At 38.0% G+C, this 23,205-nt stretch overlaps 2 protein-coding genes across 3 annotated transcripts in view; one reads left to right on the forward strand and one right to left on the reverse strand.

Annotated features, from left to right (window-relative positions):
* Positions 1–7,871, forward strand: part of coro2ba (coronin, actin binding protein, 2Ba) — a 63,121-nt gene extending 55,250 nt beyond the window's left edge. For both annotated transcript variants that reach the window (XM_042491754.2, XM_042491764.2), the window contains 3 exons: positions 1,694–1,784; positions 2,108–2,247; positions 4,117–7,871. In XM_042491754.2, coding sequence (XP_042347688.1) covers positions 1,694–1,784; positions 2,108–2,247; positions 4,117–4,251 — 366 coding nt within the window. In that variant the 3' untranslated portion in view covers positions 4,252–7,871. The remainder of the gene's footprint in view (positions 1–1,693; positions 1,785–2,107; positions 2,248–4,116) is intronic.
* A 185-nt stretch (positions 7,872–8,056) lies between these two features.
* Positions 8,057–14,861, reverse strand: anp32a (acidic nuclear phosphoprotein 32 family member A). The gene is made up of 7 exons (XM_042491842.2): positions 14,671–14,861; positions 11,545–11,694; positions 11,344–11,466; positions 11,060–11,258; positions 10,828–10,937; positions 10,682–10,736; positions 8,057–9,317 (listed from the first exon to the last, which is right to left on the reverse strand). Exons 1-7 carry the CDS (start codon positions 14,722–14,724, stop codon positions 9,250–9,252), a joined length of 759 nt encoding a protein of 252 aa, XP_042347776.1. The 5' UTR covers positions 14,725–14,861; the 3' UTR covers positions 8,057–9,249.
* Positions 14,862–23,205: the final 8,344 nt, after the last annotated feature.

Genomic DNA, 23,205 nt, shown 5'->3' on the forward strand with positions numbered 1-23,205 from the left:
GTTTCACTTCAGAACAAATGTGTTTGTAGCACAACAGAAAGAAGAAGCCAGAAAGTGCTGGCTGAGGCATCAGTGTAGATTACTTATATTTTTAAACCCATGCAGAGAGGTCACATTTCATGCTTTGAAACAAAGTAATCTTGTTTATACAAAGGAGTATGAGGGCCAGGTATTGGGGAAAAAAATTCAAGGAGAGAGATTTTTTAAATTTTTCTTTCTGAGAATTAAGTTGAAATGTCAAGAATGATCTTGACATTTTATTTATGTCTATGTTTATCTTTTGAGAATGAACCAATAACTAGCATAACTAGCTTATATGACTGCCTCTGCAAAATGTCTTGTGTAGATGAAGTGGCGAAACTTTACTTCAGAATCGCTCTTAGGCCTAGTCCACAGGTACATTTTAAAACAAGTTTTTTTCCCTCCTTTGTTCTAAAAAACAAAATGCAAGCAATGCTTTGAAAATCTCAATCCAAATGAAAAACCAACTGAAGTTGAGTCAAGAGCATGACAAACCTAAAGCCCACATATCACCGCAACCCTGAAGTAACGCGAATAAGAGGAAGATATCCAATCAGAAGCTTGGAAAAAGCAAATATCTGAAGGCTATCTGGTGCAGAGACCTCCGTAGCCCATTTTGACGCCTCTGTTCTGCAATATAGTGGAAGAGTAACTGTACATTTATGTGTAAACATATAAAAAAAAATTCTGTTGGGAAGGTCAGAGCCAGCACTATTTTGGTCACATCCACCATTGCACAAAATGCCATCTCATTTTTAGATACTAGATAGATACATACATACATACTTTACATACACACTACAACACAGCGACAGGGGACATCTAAACATAGAATATACACATCTACTGTACATCTCATATGATGAAGCAATATATACTGGACGTAATGTATCAATGTAAGAAAAATCACTGTGTAATGTGCAATGTAGCTTCTCTAGCATTATTCAAAATTTTATACATATATAAAGATATAAAGTATATACAAAAGCATCCCTTAAAGTATAAAATTTAAAACTTTAAATATATAAATATATGTGCACACACCTCACATGGGAGATCATAACACACAGCCTGACATTACAAGCCCAAAATGCTGTTTTCTCTCACTTCATGTAAACACTGAAGACATTTTCTGAAAATCTTCACCCGAGAAGAAGTTTTGCAAAAGTTTTAAGTAACCTAAAACTCAGTGGATAAAAGGATAAAAGGCCAAAAGGCATTTAAAAAACAATGTTTTCAAATATACCCATGTAAGTGTGGACTAGGTCTTAGTAATAAGTTATTTCTCTTGTAGTGCATAAACACAGTGTAGTAAAAAGTATCAAGACTTTGAGATTGTGCTGAAAATTGTGTGTTCAACAAGTAAAACACAAACTCGGAGGAGTCGGTCACATTTGCACAAACTAGCTGGTAATGGACAGATGCCTGGTAACGTTTGTGTGTAAGACATATTTTGTATCACAAGACACAATTTGATGCACCAGGTGTTTGACTTGTTCTCGATATTTTGACTTTGTTCTCTAAATGAAAAACGATATTTCTCCTCTTATTTTTTACATGCCTGGCCCTAATACTCTGGTGTATATTTAAAATACAGTTAAATAACATTATTCCCTAGATACCAAATATAATCAGTAAAATAAGAATGTATGTGTTGTTTTCTGGTTTATAGTCAGACACATACCAGGAGGACATCTACCCCATGACGGCAGGAACAGAACCTGCGCTGTCTGCAAGCGAATGGCTGGGCGGGATTAACAGAGGTAAACAAGAGTTCAGACACACACTGGATTGGTTGATCCTTTTTTGGTGGTTGATAAAACCACCAGTGTCTCGATAAAAGGTAAATGCAACAAAGTGCAATGGACACACCTTCGTATTATCATGCAGACCATCCAGTCAATAACTTGCACATATGGATATACTGTATGTGTATAAATATTATAACAAACTGTCGCTATTTTGGAGTTAAAGACTAATACAGAGCAATAATAGATTGAGCTGGTGGTCTGTGAAGAACTTCTCCTTGTGCTTTATTTTTTTTTGCTTTTGTTTTTTCACATTTTCACTCACTTTGTGTTTATAGACCCAGTCTTGATGTCCCTGAAGGACGGATACAACCGACCAAACCAGTTAGTGTTCAAGGCTCCGGTGAAGGAAAAGAAGAGTGTGGTGGTGAATGGGATCGACCTGCTGGAGAACGTACCGCCCAGGACAGAGAACGAGGTATCTCTACTCTGCTGTTTCTTTATTACAAAAAGTAGCAATAGGGATCCAAATCCAGTAAACAGACAAATAAATGAGGGGCGCGTGAGCTGGAGTGATTGACTGATTGATTGGCTTTGTGCAGCCAATTTATTGGGTGAAGAAATGGATAAAGTAACCTACTCGTAATCTAGCATGAGTGTGAAAGAAACAAGCGTCAGTTTGCAATAGTTGCAACAATATTCACACATGCAGTCACGTGTTGTCCTTTTTTGCCAGTTGGCATTAACAGTTAATCAGCTGTCTTTTGTTTTGCTCATGTAAAATCGTTCTACACAAGCTTGTGCAAGTCTGTAATACATATGGAAGTAATGCACATTTTTGTGACAGGCCACTCTCATTACCACACATCCCATCCCCTAGCCAATTGGCATATATACAAGCACACCTTCACACGCACACACACACAGACACACACACACGACATCCCAGCCAAATCTCAGCCCTGGAGGCCAAAAACTATGGCTGCCAAGACCTAAAGGAAATTTTTGAGGACTGACCAACCGAACAACCTATAGAGCTGCTGGTCACTGTAAAAAGCAAGCGAGTGGACCTTGAATCAAAATTATTTTGGTTAAACAGACAGCTGCAGTTGCAAAGCTGTTCCAGAGTTTTTGATAATATCAGAAATATGTTATAAATAACCATTAGTGTAACATAATATCTAACTAAATGGGCAAGATTGTTTTGTAAGGTTTTAGGAATGCAGAATAAGCTACAGACCTTCCTGTGATGGGATTCCTCGAGTCGCGATACAGCAATCTGAGACTTAAAATGAATGTGGGCCGGGGGCATAAAGTCTGGAGCCAATGGCAACTTCCCTACTTCCTAACCTCCAACTTCTGACCCCTTTGCTTGGACCACACCTGTCTTTGAATCCAGCCTTCATTATGATCTCAAATACACACCTGAAAAGTTTCATGATTGCATCTTGCACAGTTGTGACTGTATTGCCTTCTGTCCACAGACAGAAAGACTTATAAACACCTGGCAAAGTACTCAAAAGTGCTTCTGTGGTAGTTCCTTCTACAACAGATGACTCCAGGACCACCTTTTTTTTATAATGGCACACACATTTATGCCGCCTGTTAAAGGCGGGAATGTCAGGCTGTTATTCCGCCTCGCCGCTCTGTTTAAAAGGTTCGATCCTGGAACGGGGGACCAGAGTTGTCTTGTCTTTAAGCTGGTAGCAGATGTAGTAACAGCATAACAACAGACAGATGATTGATTTCTTTCAGAAATGGGAAAAAGTAACTTATAAAAAGAATTACCCAAATATTTGCAACACATTAGTCAAAGTATGAGAAAATGATCTGAACATAAGCAAAAAAAGGAGAGCTAATAGACAATGATAAACAAGGAAATAAATATGATGAATTCATATGATTTTCTAAAACCGCTGAATTCTTGCAATTTGTAGGACATTTCTTGCCAAGTTTTTCTTCATGTTTTTCGAAAGATATCAAACTAACACAGTTGTTAAAAGGCACGCCCATTTGCTTCTGGCATGTCGGCATGCTGTCCTAAACCACACACTGCTGCAGCATGATGCCGCCGTTGTTTGGTTCTGTGTAAAAATGCAAAGATTGGACTTTTTAGCAGGCCTTTTCTCTGTGTAACACCAGCCCCGCTGTCAACTCCCTTAATTAATCTATAGAGTAGGTGCGGTGCTGTTGTGACATGCTCTGTTAAAAAAAAAAAGGCAACTCTGACAACAAAGTGTTTTTCCATCACTGTTCATTCTCAACACTTCCCCCATTAACATCAGATTTTCTTCTTTGTTAAACTGAATTTAGTTACATGCACAAGTTTGTGTTTTTCTCCACGTAGCTCCTGCGGATGTTCTTCCGGCAGCAGGAGGAATTGCGGCGGTTGAAGGAAGAGCTGAACACCAAGGACGTGCGAATACGCCAGCTGGAGCTGGAGCTCAACAACCTGAAGAACGTTAGCCCCAACAACGTCTGACCTCTCAGCCTCCGGGACTGGCAAAGCTGCTCCCTTTGCCTCCAACTCTGACCTCCAACAAGCTTCTGAGCCCTCCTACGCCTCTTTTTTGATATATCATAACTTCATTCCCGCTGCCCTGCATAGCGCACACAATAATATGATAAGTGTTGGATAATGTCTTAACTGGTGCAATTACTGGAATATTGTAATAATGACAAGTAATGGAGGCACGGCAGTGTTCATGGATTAGCACCTTAACATGAAATCGTTGACAGGGAAGGTTTGCGATACAATCCATTTCGGTATTATCTGTTTTTACAACTTAATGTTCCTGATCTAGCACACTCTTAAGTGTTATGGTCAGATATTGCATATTTTCTGCCAGACCTCCTGGGTGTTTGTCTCACTGTGCCTACCCAATAATTCACGTAATGCAATACCTTCATCACCACGCAAACAAGCCCCTACATCCTCCTGTAATGACCAAACCACCATCTAGTTCTAGTTTTCTGCTCGGGCAAAACTGGAGGAATAAAAAGACTGTCACTGGCTCCTTTTTCTCTTCCCCAAGGCCTTACACCCTGCTGCAGACACAGTTTGCAGAGAGCTGCAACATCATCTCAAAATGGCTGACAAGTGAAGTACTTCTGCACCTGACAGACGAGACGAGCTTTTACAGACGTGGATCATGTTTTTCACTGAGCTGCTTATCCCGTATCCTCTTTTTTCATGTTCAGATGATGCTGGCTATAAATTTTACTTCACAGTACTGACATATAGCTACTCAAATGCAGTTTTTCTTCCTAAGGAGAGTTCGCTCACTTTTTAATCTTTATTTAAAACATGGGAAAGCAGCAGGGGAAACATGGATCCAGAGGTGGTGGACTTGCGAACATAGTCTCAAGGGAAGCTTTGCTGGCTGTTCTTGGATTTTAGGGCTAATTTTGAGGATGAGGGTTAATGTATATTTGCTTCTATTTATTTGTCACATTTACCTTTTTAGCTGATAACATGTATATTTGTTAATCCAATTGTTTTTGTGCGATGTGGCTGCGCAGGTAACGATTGTGAAGCTTGATAGAATTTTGCTGAATGTTTCCGGTTGATCTGGCGCAAGATTTTGTGTGAAACTGTACCATATATGGTATTAGACCCTAACAGCATAACTAAGGTATAAACATGTAATCTTGCCTTTTCCTAACAGTGCAGAAAACTGTAATAATAACCATCATTTTACATTTAAACTAAGTATATCACTATTAGTGAAATGTGTTTACTAGTAGATGTGTGATTTTTGCTCTAGAGACTCCGGGTCATGTGCCTCTCCTTCTCCACCTGTACCATCAACTGACATATGTTGGCTAAACTGCAGTTTAAATGCCTCTTTTTCCTTCAGTTTGAACTCCACAAGTGGGCACTGGATTAATATTTGATTTGCTATATGATACCAGCCACGTTCAAGCAGTTACCACAAAGATTCTGCTAAATATGTGTCTTTTGATTCAGGCCCAGTCACATTCAGTGTTGTCTCATCATTGCTTCTTTTCCTGAGGGACTGAGAAAAGGAAAAAGATGAATCTGCTGCATGCTTAGCACGAATGGATTTGTACCCCAGGTCAGTAAAAGTACATGAAGGTCACCTCTTCCCAGATCACATCATAGTGAGGACATAAAGGGTCCAAAGCTTTATAGCTTCAGTTAAAACAATCAGAAAACACACGTAGAAATCCTTTAAATTTAGACTTGAAGCACTTAGATATTAATGGTAACTGCATGTGTTTCCTGCAGGACAAATAAAAAGGCTACAGTGAAAGTAGAAAGAGAGGAGTGGACCTAACAGAGATGGATCAGCTACAGAGGACAGACAGGTGAAGTTTTGTGTTGTCAGGGTTTCTTATGTAGGTGTACTGAGGACTAAATAATCAATTATGGGAAAATGTCGGTATTTTCCAACCTGGATCCTGTTTTCCCAACTTTTTTTTTGGTGTTTTACTTCATCCAGTCTAGTTGTTTTTCCGTTTAACCAAGTCTATCTCAACAAGAAGTCTTCTTATGACGTCTAGAGGAAGACAATAAACAGACAGGATAGGCCTTTCTCACAGCAGACGTTTTGACTTGTCATAGTAGGAAAAGTGCAGGTGTAACTAGTAACTCTAACGATGACTGTGTTATATTCAGGTGCTCCATTGAGACTGAAAGTGAGGCAGCGTGCACGATACAAGGATCCTTAAATCAAAGCAGGTAAATGGAATTTATTATTTACACCTGAGTTACCCTCTGTGGAAAAGGCCTATCATGTGAAAGGTAAAGAGAAACATTTTAATTCTTTGTCAGACACTTAAAATAACAGTCTGAGCCTGTCAGTGGCAAAAACAAGCACTTTTAGTGGAAGTACATGGACAATGCACTATTGCCTGTTTAGCAGCTGCTGGCTGCAGCAGTCTCACTCAATACTGGATTAATTAAAAAAAATGTTGTTCCTGTTAAACTTTGCATACACTGTGCAATTTGGGGCTGTCCCAGACAAAAGACAACCCAGAGACACAAAGATGTGAGGAAATAGGGTCCAGGCTGAAAAATACCAATGTTTCCCTTTAACTGTAAACTGATAACAGAACAGAAAGGCTTTTATGCTTTTGAAATGACTGATCCCCTTTTTGTACAAATGTTTAATGGAGTTTTGGTGTAAACAAACCCGTGTTAGCGCCGCTTTAACTTGCTAAGTTTGGTGTTTGGTAGTACTGTAAGGCCTAGTCCACACAAATATGAGTTTATTTGAATAAATAGCTTTTTTTAAAATGCATTTTGGCCATTCATCCACACACAAACACCATTGTAGGTGACTGTAAATGGACCTGTTGTAAAACTCCATCCAGGGTGAAGATTTTAAGTAACTCTGTTTTCAATGTTCATACGTAGACAGGGAAAACTAAGTGGTTTGCACATAATGTCAGAGTGTGCACTGATATTTCCTTTATGAGACACCACAACTGAGGCAGTAAAGGTACACAACATGCAAAAAAATCAGATAATGCGATTGGGATGATTCACAATTTTAGTTGGATTGGTAATTTTTGCATTTTATTTGCAATGAAAAGACTTGTATTTTTCATGCTTTTTGCAGAGGTCTGTGCCAACAAACATGTTGTTAGGGCCTCTCTGTAGCACCACAATGCTTCGTTGATAATGGTATGTTGTGACACATCTTACCTTTATTAAAAAAAAACAATTGCAGCTACCGCGCTCTGGTCAAATATCACTTTAAATCACATTTCGTTAAACTGTGCAGCCCTGGGAGGCAGCATGTTGTGCAGTGGCAGATGTGGCCAAAACAGGGCTGGCTCTAATGTTACTAGCAGGACCTTTTACAAGTTTACACACAAATGTGCTGTTGCTCCTCCACTATAATGAGGAACAGAGACATCAGAATGACATCAGAAACCATGGACCTCACTGCTCTTCTGAATAGCTTTTTTGTCAGGCTTCTGATTGGCCAGAATCATCTTGGCGTGGCTTGAAGGTTAATGTTAAATCACTCTCTGTTGGTTGACATGCTCTTGACAGTATTTAAAGTATGCGTGGATGTGCTTCTTTTTGAGAACAAAGGAAAAAAAACACCTGTTTTCAAAAGTACCTGTGTATGTGTGGACATGGCCTGTGTGTAGTTCAGTATGGAGTAAACGCGATTGCATCTCAGTCTGCTGAAAAATGTATCCCGGATCAGTTTTCCATCATTATAAATTCCCTAATCACTTTAAAACTGGAATATACATTTTACCATTTGACTTGACTGTGTTGTACAAGGACCACAAACTTCCAAACATATATAAAAGGGATTTATTGAAGTGAATGGGAGGAAAAAAAGAAACAATTTGGCTGATGACAGTGGATTTAACATAGAGTGAAATATCACTGAGGTAGGCCAATTTGACCATTACGTATAATAGTGAAAACAAAGTCCAAATAACTGACCGTTTTCCAGAGTTTACACTTTGAAACAATAAATTTTCGATGCACATAAGTTGCGGTTGTAACCTCCATTTATATCAAGTACTTCTCTACACTACCACCACAAATTCAAACATTGCCACCTGTGTGTCACAGAAAAAAAGAACATGGAGAAAAGCGATAATGAGCTCTGATGTTGAACATTTCTCTTTATGGAAAGATTATGCATACAAAGTTATGTTCAAATCCAAGAAATTTCACACTGCGTATTTTAGATAAAGCAGCATACATATTTAATATCTTATTACAATTCATAGTTTCACCTCAGATGTCTGTTCAATGTCTGCCGTCATCAAAGAGTATACAAAAAAATAGATTTGGTCATTATTTACAAGAACACGTAATTTCCGAACTATCAAAGCTGAGGGTTTAAGGAGGAGGAGCAGCTTTGACAAGGGCAGACATTTTTTTGCTATGATTTAAAAATATGCCCTGTGAGGGTCACACTGTGCATGTTCAGACAGAAGTTTCACACCAGGACAGCAGAGAGTATTGGCATACTGGTGACACTACAAATACATAACTTACATTTAAAAAAAAAAAGTACAATGCAAAAATAAGTTTAAGACGAGGAGAGGACAGCCATACATGAAATCCAGTAGTTGACTTTAAAATGTATTAGACATGCACTCTTTTTTTGTTTAATTTTGTTTTTTCTTTTGAAGGGGGGTCTTAAAATACATAAGTCATCAGAAACTGGTCTTACACAAACGGTGAGAAAAGAAAAAACATTTCTTAAAAAGGTTTATCTTTGCTATTATTTGATATTACAAAATTGGCGTCCACGAAGCAGTTAAAAGTGGACTGTAAAGACTTGGAACACGGGAGCATCAAAGGTACATAAATTTAACTTATTTCTCCAGACAACCCCGTCTACCTGACTGGCCAATAACAAAAACCACTCCTACTGCAATATGAAACTGGGGGAAAAATACATGGGGTTGCTGGGAAGTGACTGGTAGATACAAGTTTAATAAAACAGTTCACAACTTAGCTTCGAGGGGACTCTCAATCGTCTTCATCCTCCTCCCCTTCTTCATCCAGTTCCCTTTTTCTCTTCTGACCTCGTTCTTCCTCTGGAAAATAAGAATGACATTTAAACATGTTTCCTATAAAACCTCTCTTTCAGGTTTCTGCATCATGACACCAGCAATGCTGGCTGAAATTCTACAGTTTTTACATTTTGAGACAAAGTTAGATGGCTTTGTGATGGAAAATAAATGTATGTATCAGTCCAATCACAAATCTAAACTATATAGTAATTCTAAGCAGAATTTGAGTATGTAGTGTTCACACTGGATACGTGCCAAAAATACATAAGCTAAAACTAACTAAAAGAAATAAAAAATACTTACTTTTTAGTGTGCAAAGATAATATTCTACCACAAAAGCAGTGTGCAGAGAAAATGGAAAAGGTTCCTACAGTAGGAAAATATTACAACTAATGGAGGCTGGTGATAAAAAAGCTCCAGGAACACTACAGAATGCAACAGTCTGAGTTTGGTTGCCTTTTCACCTTGCATGCTTCATATCGTTTCCTTTTATTATAAAAACAGTTAAAGCTGGGATAGGCAGTTTTATTGAAAAGGAAAAAAATAAAATTTGAAAATACACCCTCCTCCGCACCAGGTGCAAATGCTTCATACCTAGTGTTACCAAATAATGATTTGTTCAATATTATTTTGCTGTAGAGCTGCACGCAGAGCATTTTTTTGCTCCGCTTTCACTCTCTCTGTCCACAAATTACGAGAGTTGGGGCTGTCTCCCAGAGCTGGGATTTGTGCTGGCTGTATTCGAGTTGCTGCAGCTGCTGACTGGGGTCGCTCTCCACAGTTGCTACCCGCTCTCCTCTAAGCGAGGTGGTCTGCAGCAGTAGAGCCTCTAGCTAGCTAATGTTATATAAACATGACCTTGAATTAGCTGTAAGCCTTTAGCTCAGGGAAGCAGACGGCTAAAATATAAGAAACTTCTCTCTGCATCTCTGAAACGCTTGGTGGTGGTTGACATGTTTAGCTTACTGTCAGACTCTCTTTTTGATATGTCTGTCTTCCTTTTTTGGGTTGCTGTGTGTTGTTGCCAATGCTGGAATAGCAACTTTATCTGTACCATTTGCCGCCGTTGAATCAGACTTTCTCCATCTGAAGGCACGAACACAAGCTTGTGCATTTGTAAAACAGCCAATAGGAACATCCTCTCTCGCTCTAAAATGACCTGTGATTGGCCAACATCTCCCATCTCTGGCTAGATTTTCTAAATCCAAAACCAGCCAAGAGGAGGTGCAGCAGTCTAGTGTCCTCTCAGACCACCTGAATTACAACATTTTTTAGTTAGTTTAGTAAGTTTATTATAGGATATTTGTCCGATGACCCCAAAATAAAACCACCTACACAGGCTTTTTGAGGTTTCATGTTGAGTTCAAGTCAGCGACCATTTTACTCACCCTCATCGTCTTCATCGTCAACCTCCCTGTCATTCAAATCCTCCTCCTCTTCCTCCTTTTTCAAAAACATAAGTAACGTTAGTACGGTTGTTTCAGACTGAACATTTTTAACCATTTAAAAAATGCATTTCTCATAATATTGTCACCTCTCCACTTAGGTCCTCCTCTTCCTCTTCTTCATTCTCCTCATCATCTTCCTCCCCTTCTTCCTCCTCCTCATCTCCTGGTGCCGTATCTTCATCATACTCCTCCTCATCTACATTTGGGTTAAACCGGGTAATTATTAGCCGAAATGATCAAACGTCTACCTTAACAACTGTAAGAGACACTAAACAGAACGAATGACAGCAGTGAAGCACTTTGTAGCCTAAAACTTACCGTCTTCATCGTCCTCGTCATCATCAAGGCCCTCTGCGTAAACCTCAGCGTCAGAATCTGGTGCCTCTTTGTCGTCTTTGTCGTACCCGTCCAGGTACGTGAGCTGGGGTAGTAGCTTGAATACGTTGTCTCTGTATTCGTTCAGGTTTGTCACTTCACAGTTAAACAGATCTAGACTTTTCAGGGTCCCCAATTCTTTCTGTCAAAAGAAAAATCAAGTTTGATAAATACTAACAGTCAGCTGCTTTTTGTTTATCGTGCAAGTATTTTAGGCTCTCACTTACCAATGGTTCTATTGTGCTGAGGTCTTTAATCTTGTTGCCACTGAGGTTGAGATGTGTGAGGTTGGGGCATTTTGCTGCCAGAACTTCCAACCCTCCTGAGATCCTGTTATCGCTGAGTTCAAGCTGTTGATCAAGTAAAAACAATCAAAACATGCAAAGCCTTTAAGTCACAGACTGGTTTTGTGCAGAAAAAACACCCACCTTTTTGAGTTTATTTAGCTTCGGCAAGTGGGCAACTGTTATCAGTCCGACGTTGATTGTGCTTAGAAATTCAAGCTCCTCAAATTCGTCTGTTAGACCCTCGATCTTTCCTTCATTTGAACGACAGTTGTCTAGAACAAGTTCTTTGACCTGTGGGACAAACAAATACATCAGGTCAGCATTTGGCTAATATGAGAGTTCGTATTAAAAATAGTATATAAGGTCAAATACAAAGTTAAGTATGCTTTCCGTTCGGATAGAATTAAATATTAAGTTAACCTATTTCAAATCTAAAGGTCTTTTGATAATAGTTCTGTTTCATTTGGGAGGGATATACTTTATATATAACCTCTAGCTCTTATTCCTAGTGATGTTGGATGTGATTTAACTAAATATTACGTCACTTTGGACAAAAGTGTTTGTGACATAAATATACTGTAAAAATGTTACTTAGTATTTGGCACACTAAATTGACTTTGAGCTTTTGAAAAGTTACTGCTCCATTCAAGTACTCTTCCTGACTAGACTTCTTACTGTTAAGAGTTTAAGAAAGTGTTTATTTTAGGAGTAAGCCAAAACAGAGTGAATTATACAAATTTAAACTTAAAACGTTATGGTTACATCAAGAAGCTAATGGTCAGTAAACAGTACATTTACTAAGTACTTGCATTCTACGGTAATGTTACCCTTCTCTGCAAGTTAATACTTCTACCCGCCTCAGAGAGTTATATTCTACTTTTTACTCATCTCTTTTGTTGCCATTGTTTACTATGCAGTTTTCTTTTATAATTGCAAATATATAATCAGCATGTAAAATATGATCCATAACTATATATGACTGCCCAGCAGAATGTAAAGTATTTAAGATTAGCTCCAAATTGACAAAATACATCATTAAAATGTTAACATGCAAGTTACCACATTAGTAATAACAATCCAATCATATAAGTACAATAATGTGTTCCAGGGGTACTTTTTATTTAAGTAAAATTTTGAAAGCAGGACTTTAAGTTGTCATGGAGTATTTTTAGTGTGTGATTTTGCTATTTTTCCCGCAAGGAAAGGACCTATGCTTCTACCAGCAGTTCAATTCAGTACATTTACTCAGTTTTTACTGGACTATTTCAATTTTACTACTTAATACTTCTAGTCCACTACAATTTGGAGACAAATAATGCAGTTTTTATGTAACTAAATTTTCGTGTTTATTTGCTAGTGACGAAACAGTCAAATTATTGAAATATCAGTCAACTAGTAATTAATGATTTTTTAAGCATTTTTATGAATTAAGCAAACCCATCTTAAAGTACTTAAAATGAGCTCAACCAGCTGCAACACATAAGTGATGAACACATTGATACACCGGTAATTTTAATATAATATATATTTTTCAGAAATAGTATATGTACTTTCACTTTCGGTACTCTGAGTGGCTTTTAATGGTAAAACTCCCTGTGCATAATTACAGTTTTAAATGCAAGACTTAAGTAGTAGACTTTAATGCTAGCTAACATTTTCGTACTTTTTCTTAAGTATACAAGTAGTTTAAAATGCAGGACATTTACTTTTTAAAAGGGCACTAAATAAGTAATACTGCTGTTACTTAGTCCACCACAGACTTCATCTGCTATGAAACAACACTTAGATTCTCCACATTTGATCGCCTGCGGATCGATATTTAAATAGACTAATTTTCGATCACAGGTGTTTTCCTGTCGCGTATTTTACGGCGTTCTAGAACGTGACTCCGCCAATCAGCGCTGAGGACCGGAACTTAAAAATAAATAAATAAAAATCTATCAATAATCCGTCGACACATTTCAACGCTCTAGTTATCGCGATGCGTTGGCTCTCCGTCCATTACGTAAATATCACATTTTTAGCTACTTTTCTAGCACAAAAAGACATCGCGCGGCGGTTTTCAGGCTCGTTTTTTAAGCGGTCACCGCGTTAAAACGTAATAAGGGATGCGTGTGAGCGGCTCAGAGCGAATAGTCAAAACAAGTCGGAGGCAAACAGTCCTACGAGTCGTGCACAGGGTCATTTGTGAGTAGGAGGGGCAGCTGAAGCAGATTAGATAGCTGCCAGGCAAACGTTTCATTGTTGCTTGTGCTAAACAGTTGCCGAATGGATTGAAGGCGCGTATAGACTTCTGTTTAAACGAAGGTATGATGAATCGTTCGTCGTTTGTGTCGAATGAACGGGATATTCGGTGTATTTCGGTTTGCCTTTGTTTCTCGGTAAAATGGCGGCTTGTCCTAGTTCTGGAAAACTAGAGCAACAACGCGGCTCGACGATTTGTTTTCATTATGGCTGGATGTGTCGTCGAAAACAACAGGAGTCCTCGGTGAAAGAGCCGAATGAACACCCGCCGGTTAATAACGACGCGAGCGTGTTTGTGTTTGGTCGCTCCGGGTTTTCCGCCCCGGCTGGTGGCTGATAACGGTCCATGCTAACGCCGCTTTCTTTCGGCCATCTGTGTGCACTGTGGCTCCGGTTGTTAGGCTGCATGGGGGCTGCAGGCTCCCCAGTGTGGAGCAGCTCAATGTTTGAATGCCCGTCCTGCAGAAATAAACGACTACAGCGAGACGGTTTGAGAAACTACGGGTGCAGGATGCAGTTGTAAGGCGATAATTCGAGGCTGTGATCTTTATGCATCATTGATAATGTCATGACTTTGAGTCTCCGCATCCTTTAACGCGCCAAGTGCACGGTTTAAAATGTTTATGTGAATGCATTTTTCATTCAAAGCATGCAGATAGCACACGAAACAACGAGTTATAGCAGCAACGCGGGGGTTTAAACGGAAAAAAGGGGCGCGTTCGTAGATCAAAAGTTACAAATATGGCTTCTCATGCTGCTTGCCTTGTTTATACCGCTGGCATAAAAAAAAGCTGTGCTGCATTCTCAAACTGTACATTACAGACGTGCACACAAAAGTTCAAGCGGCGTACCTGCAGCACCTGCCGACTGCAAACATGTTCGCAAAGCAACAATGTGACCCGACGCCTCCATCATCTTTTTTAACTTGCAAGAAACTTTGTATCCCCACGCCAAGACATCACACGAAAGATTCTCCATTAGCTGAGAGTGAAACATTACCAGCGAGATGTGAGGCCAACTTACATCTGACGGAGTGCGGTTCCGCAACTCTAGATGAATTCTTTTCTTCATGTCCATCCTGGATCAGCGCACCCGAGATATGATACACACTTTTAATAATTACTGCAAATGCAACTACCACCTCCAGAACAGACTGCTGTTGTTCATTCAAACTTGATCCGCTCGGTGGGCGGGAGCACGTCTCGGGATTGTCGTCACCGCCGACCAATGGCACGAGCCAAATAAAGAGGGAACGGATTTACAGACACGCGGGCCAATCAGGACGCCCCTATAAAACTGGGTGGGGTTTTGTTGTCGAAGTTTGGTTGTTTTGTTAACTTAAGTTTACATGGCTAATGTGATGCACTGAATACATGCCATTGGGAGAGGGATGCCACATGTTTGTCAGCGCATATGTCACTACTAAACATCAAACACACTTTGAGCCTTATTTTGAAGCTGGACATTATGTAAACACTTAGATTTTGTTTGGTTTTATACAGTCAAACAACTCTTAACACAATGTATTTGTCCCACTATTCACAGGAGATAAACAATAAAGAAAAGAATGACAGTTTGTTACTTACTATTTACTCAATAATATAAAACACAAATGCTCAAAACTGCAGCATAACAAGAAAAAGACCCAGACTCAGAATAAAGTTTATTGCTGAGTAGATTCTTACTTACAATGAAGTTGCTTTTGGTGCATTCATTAAACATAGCCTACAATAGACATATTAAGAGGAAATTAAAAAAGAAAAAAGAAAAAAAAAAAAGCAAAGTCCTGGAATACTTAAGAAGATAAATATAGAAAGAAAAGTTTTAATAAAAAAAAAAAATTACATGCTTTTTTTTTTAAGATTATTTTTTGGGGGGCATTTTCCCTTTATTGACAGGAAAGTTGGAGATAGACAGGAAAGGAGGGAGAAGTACATAACACAAGTACATAAAAAACATGTTACTATATAGTTATTTAAGAATTAAAAAACAAAAATAAAGCTGTACAGCTGTGCTGTATGTGCAAAAATATGTAGTGTGGGGGATGTGCAACAGTTCACAGAGCAGACGTGCAATGTGCAGAGGTAAGAGTCCAAGATAAGAGTCCGTGTCAGTGGAGTCGCCGGCCTTGTAGATGAGGCCTACTGCCGTACATTACAAACAATACACAAAATACAGATCATTTATATTTTATTATTTTTTGTAATTATAGATAATAAAAATTATGTAATGGTAGATTTAAGTTACCAACTCCCAAAAAGTTCATTTAGTGTTTAAACATAGTACAGCTTATTTCCACAATGACTTTCCCAAAATCTCGACAACAACAAAAACACCTTAACATCAGGCTCCATCATAGACTAAAATAAAAGTAAGGACATGTAAAGGAAATGTGGAACATATTAGGCATTATACAAATGAGATATAACATTGTTATTAAAAAAAAATGCAAGTTAAAAAAACAACAAACTAAGACACCAAATAGTGCAGAAGTTTAAATGTAGGGACAAAATATTTTAATGTATATTATATGTATATGCATAATGAGAAGTAGGCTATATACTGTATACGGAGATAAAAACAAGTAGTAAATGAGCTTTAGTATATAAAGGCAAAGTAAAAATATAATGATAAAGTGACAGCATGAAAGGGAAAACTAGAAGGAATAAAGTAGATGAATAATCAAATTGAACAAGATAACTTTAAACCTGCAACTTTATGTTTAAATTTGTGTATTTTTCTACATCATTTGTTACACTTTGATTTATTTGAAAAATAAAAATACATCTTTTCATTTATTTAAAGATTTGTTTATACATTTATATTATCTACACTCAAACAAAATCATTTTTTTGTAATGTCAGCCCTCCACTGAGCGGCGTCCTCTCACAACAAACTCTGAGCGTTCATCTGTCCAGCTCAGTTAAAGCAGTACAGAGTTTATCCACAGGGGGGAAGCAGAGACAGTCTGGAGCAAGTGACCATCAGTAATGAAAGAGTTCAAATTTCCAACTCTTGATACAAAAAAATAAAAACATAATAAAAGCGGAGGAGGGGGAGCTCTAATCACATTCAACACAAAACATTTTGTGATGTACAGTAACTGGACACGTGTTATTTTTGCATATTAAAACCTAATGTGAAGAGAATTTAATTAAATATATCAGCCGGGACGGAGCCAAGTAGAAATACATGTCAACGATTATTGAGACGGAGGATAGTTTTGCTCCAAGAAAAAGCTTTTAGCTCTGTGTTAACCTAATCCGTCACTTTGATTGCTTTGATCTGCTACATACCAAAACTTCTCTTTTGGGAGGGTTGATGTAGTGGAGCCAACAGCAATTTGTTGTCCAGCAAACGTCTTACAGGCTGCTGCAGATATGAGGCACCTCACCGGTTCACGTATGAAGTCCACAAAATTATCCCTTTCATTCAAATCTAGCGTTAGTGCTACCATGATGACTAAAATGGTTAAAAAAAATGGATCTTCCAGGAGAGTCAAATATTCACAACACCACACTTACTATATTTAATGTCATTTAATTAAACACCTTCTTTCAAAATGTAATTTTTTGTGTGTGTGTGCAAATTTTCAAAGTAAGAAGTAAGCATTTAGAAATAAAAATATATAGTGATTGATAACCTTTACTTCTTGCCACAGTAAACGTGTGTCCTAATAAAGTTATAGTTTAATATTTTGATTCCAGCCACTATAGAGTCATTGTCTAAATATACTAGTGTTGATTTCCATTTTATGACATTTGTTAGATGAAGAGAATCCCGTAGTTGTCCATTGGAGGAGGTTCAGACTCAGCTCACACAAGAGGAAGCCCCTGACATGAGATTAAATCCCCCGTGTTGTTTAAATAACAAAACACGGCTCCGAGGGTAACTCTTAAATCTCTTCAAACACCCACAGAGCAGTCTATAAGCATTTAAACAGTTCCATTTTCTCAGTGTTTTGGCTCTTTACCCCAGAACACCAAATTCAGTACTACATTTTGTCAAATCCTGCAATTTGAGGTACTTGAGTATTTCAAATTCATGCGCTTTAAACTTATATTTACACTGAACAAGAATTTAAACATTTTTGTTTTTGCTCCCATTTTTCACGTTAAAGACTTTTTATCCACACCCAAGACTTATTTCTCTCAAATTTTGGTCTCATATTAATGTAGTTATGTGAAATCCTATTCAAGTTTTTCTTCTTGTTGTTTTTTAAAGATGAAGCTGCACATCTTAGAGTGGCCTTTTATTGGGAGGCACACCTGTGTGCTAATCATGCTGTTTAATCTTGATACGCCACTCCTGTCAAGATGGAGGATTATTTTGGAAAAGGAGAAGTCTCACTCACACAGATTTTTTTTTAAAGATTTCCAACCAAAATTTGAGAGAAAAAAGTCGTAAGTGTGCATGAGAAAAAATCTAAGATCTCTAACTTAAACCCGTTAGCGGCATCTAGAAAAGAGGTTGCAGAACTGGGAACTTCTCTTGTGTGCCAAGAAGTTCGGAGGCTGATGAGAAATTTTGATCGGCTCTATCCAGAGCCAGTGTTTGATTTGTCCATTTGTGGCTGCTGAAACAACATGGCAGACTATGCGAGAGGACCCGCTCCATACGTAGATGTAAAACCAGGTGATTCTTAGTTTCTGATGATAAAGCATCACACATCACCCGACTCTTAATCCCACACCACTTGACTTCTAAGTATATTCTATCCTCCGTGAATGAGCTAAAAAGCAGATTTGTAACAGCCGATAAGTAACTTCCAAGGTACATTTAAACTGTAGCAACTGCAGGCATTTTGAATAATAGACAAACATGTTGTGAGGTATGATGATTGGTGTGGAGTTTATGAGGAGATGGTTTGAAAAACTTGTCTGGAAGAAAACTTTTGTTTTCACTTGGCAGAGAGAGTTGTAGAGTTTCTGGCTGGAGATCGTACACGTTCCCTGGATGACAAACACAGGATTGTTTGTGTAAATCTTGGTTAACTTGCCAGAAAGACAAGCGTGATACAAAATAATGTGTATGTGTTTAGCAGACTGCTGTCCTCATCATGCTGTCTGGAATCATGTTAGGACACACATTATGGTGGTCTGACTCAAATTAGGTAACTTATCATTATTGCTGGAAACTAGAAATGCTTCTTTAACCTCATTACTCCTGAACACACAACAGAAATCTTCTGATACATTGTTGCTTTGTTTGTAACATCAGTTGACTCACCATTACCACTGGTGTCCCATCATGTCAGAAATTGCATCTTTGAAATGGTTTTAAAAATGGTTTAATAAGCCTGAAGCTGTTCATTGTCACGGGAGAGTCATTCTCTTTTTAGATTGTTTGCAAAATATGTGGCTCATCCAAATCCAAATAATCCCAAATGTATTTAACTCACAAGTTGTTGCTGCTGAAGAACTAAAGCAGCGCCTGCACACACACACAGTCTTCATGCAGACATGTTTCTATAATTCTGTTTGAGAGAAATCCTCAGATTTTCTATGCAGGCGTTCTCTGTCGAAGATTCTCGGCTGTCGGCCTTTGAATTTAGATCTTCATCTTCCAAAACAACTTGTTTAAGGCAGAATCTGGAGACCCAAGAAGTTTTCTCGCTGTCTTGGATGTTTGAAGCAAATTCTACTGAAGCATCAGCCATTTCTTTATCAAATCATGTGTTTTTGAATTTGCTGGAGCTGCAGTTTTTGCTCGGGACCCTCTGATTTGTGAATGCAAGCGGCCCAGTGAAACAATAAGATTCACTGTATTGATGATTAATACTGAGGGATTTAGATGATACATTATGTTTATAATTTTGGTGAATTCTAATGGTTTTATGTTTTACTTTATGGTGTTTAGATCACACTATGTCTGACTTGTGTAGCTGGTAATGGTAATATTAAATATTTATATATTTTACTAGTTTATTGTGCATGGAAAATACAGATAAGCATCGAGAGAAGCAACATAACAGATGGAGGATACACAGGGACTAAAAAGATCAGGTTAAAACGACTCAATAAGTAAGTGGATAAAACAAACTTAGAATCGAGCAAAACAGAATTTGTGCACATGTTCTGGTGCGTCTGTATACATGAATAAATATAATAGATATATAGAATATACCTTTAATGTCCACCAGGGTGCAAATTTGTCTGTGGCCCACAGAACATAATAAAAAGCAGGGAAGCAGTTATTAAACAAACACATAAACAGATCATTAGGGACACATGAAATCATTTCATTCACTGCCTGTCTGTAGTTTAAAACTCATCAGTCACTTTGTTGAGTAAAGAATAGTGATGGCACTTGGGATGAGTGTATGCCTACATATAATTCTGTACTTGTGAATCTTTTCAAAACCCATTCATTGTTTACATCTTGGTTGTCGTTTAAACCAGTGTTTCACTTTTATATTGAACATTGTTAAGCTCTGATTGTGTTTTCAGTTCACGTTGCGAGACGTTACATAATTGCAGCCTTTCACTGGCATAGATGACTGACCAAAGGTTTGCAGCATTTTGATGCAGAGTTAGTGTCTTTCACCCAAAAACCACAGAATACAGTTAACACAAATGTAACATGAGGCCCTGCTGTCATTTAAATATTAAACTGCTAATCGTGAAAAGAATATGGACGTGTACATGCATCTATTTATAGTTTGTTTTTTTTTTTATTTAAAGGCCCTGCATGCCCATGGTACATCCCAACAGGCGTTTTCTCTTGTTTTACCTAATGAGACTCAGGAATCTGAAAACGGTGTGCATCGTTTTGCTACAGTTTCCAGGTTAAGTGACATATTTCCTCGAAACAGTGAAATGGGCTGTAACCATGTTTTCTTTCATTTGGTGGGTGTGTCAGAGGTGTTTCCCTGTCAGCAGACACAAACCAAATTCTAGTAGATATTTACTCATTGTACATACAATAGACCTTTTTCACAGCATTACGAAAAGTACAGTTGTATTCATTGACATTAATGATGGCTGCATTCCACTTAGGGGAGAGCTTGGTATTGCTCTGGCTGGCTCACTGGAAAAGCTTACTGGAACTGAACCGTTGTTAAAGTTGTCAGTTTCACCCATGCTTTTCCTACTATTACACGTCAAAAAAAAGGTCCAATTTTCTTTTTATTTCACATTTATTTTGGCAATATAACATATTTTTCCCATGTACACAACAGGGTGTTCAACCCACCCATTTTCATTTAAATGAACATTTTGCTACATTTTGTCACAGTTGAATACAACCTAGGACTTTTGGGGTGTATACAAATTGATTGAGATCTCACTCCTGTTGCACCTTTTATATATTTATTATTATGTTAAGTTTGATGTGTGTAATAGCACCGCACCTTGCCGAATAGACCTTTATAGAAAAAGACATTTTGACATGTCGCAGCAGGAAAAGCAAAGCTGTGTGTAAATGATAAAAATGATGCCTGAATTCCCTTTAGGGCCCTGGTTATGTCATGTTGTCATACCTCTGAATGTCGTCAGTAATGACTGTAATTTTCTACTACTTTGAATATATAGCTGTTCACTATGATTTTTTACTATGATCTTTTTGTTCATTTTATTTTATGTGCTGTACTTGGGTCTGTATTTTAAAAGACATTAAATCTCAGTGAGTTCACCCTATTGAGTAAAGGTTATGGCTAACTGGGACACTGGAGAGCCATCGTTAGTGTTATTAGTAACATCTGGGCTTTTCCTGCTGTGATGAGTCAAATTGTCTCCTGCAACAAAAGGTCTGTTTTATCCTGAGCACCTGGACAGGTCTAATCAGCCAGAATACTTAACACCTGTGTGAGTGTGCACGGCCTTTAATCTATCATCCTAAAGTTCAATTAAGCTCAAAAAAGCATTTTTTTCCCATTCAGTCCCAGTGCCTGAATATCTTAGTTATGTCATCTTGGTACACAAAAAAAACACAAAAATAGAATAAGGGCAAGTGTAAATGCAATGTGATGAAAAAAATGAAGCATGTTTCAAAGAAAATATCCCTTCAGTTCCACAAAAATAATACTAAAGGCTTGTTGTAAATGTGCTTGTGAGACAGTTAATGTACCACAAGATGGTAGTGTTTGTAAAGACGTCAACAGGCCATGCTGAGCAGCTTCTGCAAATTATCGAGCCCGATCATATCTGCTGTTAATGTTTAATATTGTGAATTAAAAGAGCAAAAACTACATTTGTGGATAGTGCAAACTAAAGCACGTGTAAAGATAATTAATACATTAAAATGTGGTTTTATTTTACTGTTAAAAGCAATTAATTACCTTCAGTTATCACTAAATGATCACAAAACCCTCACTCCTTTTTAAAAATGCATCATTTAATGATTTAACGAGATGAGTTAAAAGTGAACATATTGTTGCAGGAGGCAGGGAGGAACAGTTGCTGCAGAAATAATCACGCTCTTCCACTTTTCTCCACATGGCAGCATTTTATGCCCGTGGTAACCCCCAACTTAAGTGCTCACACACAGGTAGATTTTGCATTAAATCTTTCTCATAATGTTACTTAGTTGTCAGTTCTAATTAACTCATCTCCCACCAGCAGCTGCCTGAAAATTAAAAAAAACAAACCTGAACAGACTTGATTAGAGGAAGGTTTTCCTCTGTTGGAGTTTAGAGCAATTTGGCAGCTTTCCTGGGCAGCAACCAGGTTTTTTAGATGCAGAATTCAGGCAGGTGTGCTTATATACTGTGTAAAATCAAAACAGCAGCTGCACTGTGGAGACAGACTCATATGACGCACAAGAACTCTTTCCAGTGTCAAAACAAGGCTGCATCAGGACAGAGATATATCATAATGCACTGGTGTTGTTATAATAAGTGACAGATAAGTGTCAACACCGATGATGTATATTATAACAGGATGTGTTTCCCAGTGAGTTGTATAACTAAAAAAGAAATTATTAAGATGTTTCCTTCAGATAAGAGAGGAGTTGTTGGGGAATTAGCCTTGATCTTGAAAATATTGCTCCCCCTCAACGCTTAGATCTTCAAACAGCTCAACTGTCACATTTTCTAATACACAGCGTACTATTTGGGGCTGTTAGTCCTACCTGCTATTCGGTACAATTAATCACCAACTTCTTAACTGCTCATCGACTTAAAGGTCAATAATGGAAATGCTGATAGACCAATTTAGCTATAACCTGCAGAACTGCAAAAGCAAACAAATCAATTTAAGTGTGTTTACATTTTGACAACACACTATTAAAACTGTACTTTTAATTTGGGAAATTTGCATAGCAACAGTGGCAGATCTTTCTATAGGCAACACAGGCCCTCAGGGTGTTGATGTGTTGATCAGTGAGTCAGGACATGCTGGAACAGGATACTCACAGCAGCCACATATGTTTTTAGTTCCAAGATTTTAGGACATCTCTCAGATATTAGGACATTTCTAGGATTTTAGGACATTTCTAGGATCTTAGGACGTTTTTAGGATTTTAGGATGTTATTAGGATTTTAGGATGTTGTTAGGATTTTTGTACTTTTTTAGAATTTTAGGATCTGTCTCATATTTTAGAGCGTTTTTGGAAATTTAG

Source organism: Plectropomus leopardus, chromosome 1 (assembly GCF_026936395.1).
Source record: "Plectropomus leopardus strain MGB_pleo_1.0 chromosome 1, ASM2693639v1, whole genome shotgun sequence".
In the NCBI taxonomy this organism is placed as follows: domain Eukaryota; kingdom Metazoa; phylum Chordata; class Actinopteri; order Perciformes; family Serranidae; genus Plectropomus; species Plectropomus leopardus.

Excerpts from the sequence above, each read along its gene's own strand:
- anp32a (XM_042491842.2), bottom strand. The coding sequence starts at position 14,724 with ATGGACATGAAGAAAAGAATTCATCTAGAGTTGCGGAACCGCACTCCG. Across the intron at positions 10,938-11,059 it reads TGACGAGGACGATGAAGACG|ATGAGGAGGAGTATGATGAA; the intron begins GTAAGTTTTAGG and ends ACCCAAATGTAG. Across the intron at positions 10,737-10,827 it reads AGGAGGACCTAAGTGGAGAG|GAGGAAGAGGAGGAGGATTT; the intron begins GTGACAATATTA and ends TTTTTGAAAAAG.